The sequence below is a fragment of the Trichinella spiralis genome (genome assembly GCF_000181795.1).
Source record: "Trichinella spiralis strain ISS 195 chromosome Unknown Scfld5401, whole genome shotgun sequence".
Classification (NCBI taxonomy): Eukaryota; Metazoa; Nematoda; class Enoplea; order Trichinellida; family Trichinellidae; genus Trichinella; species Trichinella spiralis.
Window position 1 is genome coordinate 1 of NW_003532340.1, and position 3,418 is coordinate 3,418.

The window sequence follows — 3,418 nt, forward strand, 5'->3', positions numbered from 1 at the left end:
TATCGGAAATTTTACACTTCGCTACTAGATCATCCGGTGAATCCATTGAACGAAGTATTGATCACAAATGGGGCTTATCAAGCATTATTTTATGCAGCATTTGCTTTTATAAATCATGGCGACGAAGTTTGTCATTATTTTGTTTATAATTTGAAGTGGATATAATTGTATTATTCAAATATTTAGGCAATAATTATTGAACCGTATTATGATTGTTACGAACCACAAGTACGAATGGCAGGTGGGAAGCCAATATTTACATCTTTAAAATTGGTAAATAGCCCGATTTATACGTGAAGAAGAAGTACATATATGTGATATTAGGAGAAGAAAAAAGTGGCAGCAGGTTCAAGTGGTGATTTCAAATTGGATTTTTCAGAACTTGAAAATAAAGTTACCCCTCGAACGAAATTGTTATATTTAAACAATCCGTTGAATCCAATAGGAAAGGTAATTGGCTTTTGAAGTTTATTTTAATGAATGAAAGTGGGTTATTTTTAGGTCTATAATCGAGATGAATTAATGCAGATTGCTGCTTTTGTTAAAAAACACAATTTAATAGTTGTTGCTGATGAAGTTTATGAATGGCTTGTTTATGAAGGATCAGAAATGATTCGATTCGGTAAACATGTGCAAATGTTGCTTGATTTATATATTGATGAGTATTAATTTGAAGCATCTCTCCCGGACATGTGGGAGCGTACTATAACAATTGGAAGTGCTGGTAAAACATTTAGCCTCACTGGCTGGAAAGTATTATTGTTTCACGGTGAAAGAACTTGTTTAACATTGTTTCTCTTTGCAGATGGGTTGGGCAATTTGTCCTGAAAATTTGATGGTTCATCTTCGATCAGTTCATCAAAATTGTGTTTATACATGTGCCACACCTATTCAAGTATGATGATAATTATTGAAATCGGTTAAATTAAATCGAATTATTGTAGTGTGCGATGGCTGATTCGTTTCAATATGAAATTGACCGTTTTCAAACAAGAGAATGTTACTTTCATGAAATGCGTCGTATTTTACAGTCGAAGCGTCGTGTACTTCAAGAAATGTTATCTGAACATGGATTTATGCCTGTCCTACCCGAAGGCGGTTATTTCATGGTTGCCAATTTTAGTGCATTAAGTAAGATTTTTTATCTGTTTCTCAAGTCTCTCTCTCTCTTTAAATATGTATTATTTTATTTAACAGATACTTATATAGCATTTTGTTTTGATCAACTAGTTAGAAGTGTAATCTGAATTTTAATCAGTTATTTATTTATTAGGTTTTTGGTATTTCGATTTTGATTGTTTTAAATGTCAACTAAGATTGTATAGTTTAATCTGTTGATAGCTTGATTTATAATTTTTTTTGTACTGTTTTAGGTGATTTATTTCCTCAGAATGATAACGAACCTCTTGATTATCAGTTCACTCGATGGCTTTGCAGTGAAAAAGTTTGAAAATTATTATTATTATTATACAATTTAATTTAATTTAATTTTGTTTTTGTTTTTTTAGAAGCTTGGTGTTATACCTATGACTGCTTTTTATTCTGATGAGAATAAACATTTTGGAGAAAATTACGTTAGATTTTGTTTTTTCAAGGTAAGTTGAATTTTATAATTTGTATATATATATATGTAAATACGTTGTCTTGTTTTCAAATGTATATTCAAATATTTAAATAAGTTTTAATTTCATTAAAAGAATTTTACTACTACAAAGAATATAAAGATTTATAATGAAGAATGTTATATTGTAGTTTTTTTTGTAATTTATTTCAAAAATACCCATTTTAAACTTGAATAATTGTGGTGTACTGTAATATGGTTGTACAATTTTGTATATTTTGTTGAATATCGTTTGAATATAAAATATTCAGAATTTATTTATTTTAGGAAGATTCAACATTGGAAAAAGCGAAATTAATTCTTCAAAATTTGAAATAATTTTAATTTCAATGATAATTGCTTGCTTTTTAAAAGCGTCAATAGCAGTGTTGACCGTCGGTGATTAGTTCTTTTTTTTTCGAATGTATTTCACATCGAATGACGCTTTCAGTATATTGCACAATGAAAATAAAAAATTGAAATATATTTTGTGTTTTCTGTGATTTATTGAACAAGTTTGTCACCTCTTATTTTTTTCTTGATTATTACGAAAGTGAATGTGAATATTGAATTGCTTTTTCATCTGTTTTTGCAAGATGTCGTCAGAAGGGAAAAATGATTCATCCAGTGGTGCCGATGCGGACACCGATTTGGAAACGTTGAAAGATTTTTTACGTCAATACAGCCGTATTTCAGAGCAATGTTTTGTTGATTGTGTGCACGATTTTACGACGAGATCGGTGACGGTTCGTGAAGAAAATTGCGTTTCGAATTGTTTAGAAAAGTATCTGAAAGTATTACAACGGATCTCGCAGAGATTTCACGAGTACCAATTAATTCAAGCAGAAGCCACTGGAAATGTACCATTAAGAAATAAATAGATGTGTTGATTTTGTTAATTAATGAATTAATTGTTTGTTGATTTTATCAACATTTATGATTAAATGTTGTGCTGGTATTAATTTTCAATTATTTTATTTTGTCAAAATACACCACAGATAGATAGATATATTATTTGAAAAGAAAAATAATGATAATGGTAAAGTAAGTTCAAATGATTTATGGAGGACGATAAAAGTTGAATATTTTCTAATATCTAGATGTTTGTATTTAGTTTAGCATTCTTCCACTGCAGAAGTTCCATAATTCTTTTTGCCTTTCGCATTCGGATTTCACTTTGCGTGCGAGCAATTTTTTCAACTGGTCCTTGTCAGGCTCGGCTCCATAGCAAATTTTGAACTGCTTGTAGAGCATGTCGGCTATTTGAGGTTTCGCTTGTTCTGAACACGTACAAGTGGTTCTTGCCCATTCTTTCAATTTTTTGTTACACGTTGGACTCATGCTTAAAAATGGAAGAACAAAAAATACAAGAAAAAAAATGGTGAGAAAAAGAATATTCAATTACGAATTCTGGCATCCTTTGTCCATGTTGCACCAAGTGTTGTACGCAACTTCCGTATCCACTGCATATTGGAATGGATTGATGGGTCTTTTTGAAAAATGATCCATCAAACATTTTTGAACACTGATCGCCTTTCCAATGGGACATGTTTTTCCATCTCGTACAAATTTGATATAATGATTTGCCAATTCTTCCATTTCATAGAATGTTCTGAAAAATATTTTCCATTGAAACTTTTGAAATGAAACAAACCTGTATGATGAAAAATGGAAATTTCACTTCTTATCTATGACCAGAAAATATTTTATCTCTGCAACAAAGTATTACTTTGAATTGTTGTCATGTTCTATTTAATTTCACTGCTAAGAATTTAGACATCACTGATTATATGAAAAGATCTCTAAAAATGTCGATTC

The 3,418-nt window shown here is 30.2% G+C and overlaps 2 protein-coding genes across 2 annotated transcripts; one reads left to right on the forward strand and one right to left on the reverse strand.

The window, feature by feature from the left end:
* Positions 1–28: 28 nt before the first annotated feature.
* Positions 29–1,939, forward strand: Tsp_12549 (kynurenine--oxoglutarate transaminase; the record flags this gene model as incomplete). Its single annotated transcript, XM_003366793.1, has 12 exons — positions 29–126; positions 187–273; positions 325–450; positions 502–622; positions 677–753; positions 806–895; positions 945–1,131; positions 1,198–1,229; positions 1,274–1,280; positions 1,374–1,444; positions 1,509–1,595; positions 1,889–1,939. Coding segments are annotated over 12 exons (1,034 nt in total), but the record flags the coding sequence as incomplete, so codon positions are not given.
* A 387-nt stretch (positions 1,940–2,326) lies between these two features.
* On the reverse strand, positions 2,327–3,212 carry Tsp_12550a (hypothetical protein; the record flags this gene model as incomplete). The annotated part of the gene is made up of 3 exons (XM_003366794.1): positions 2,327–2,452; positions 2,777–2,942; positions 3,006–3,212. Coding segments are annotated over 3 exons (499 nt in total), but the record flags the coding sequence as incomplete, so codon positions are not given.
* Positions 3,213–3,418: the final 206 nt, after the last annotated feature.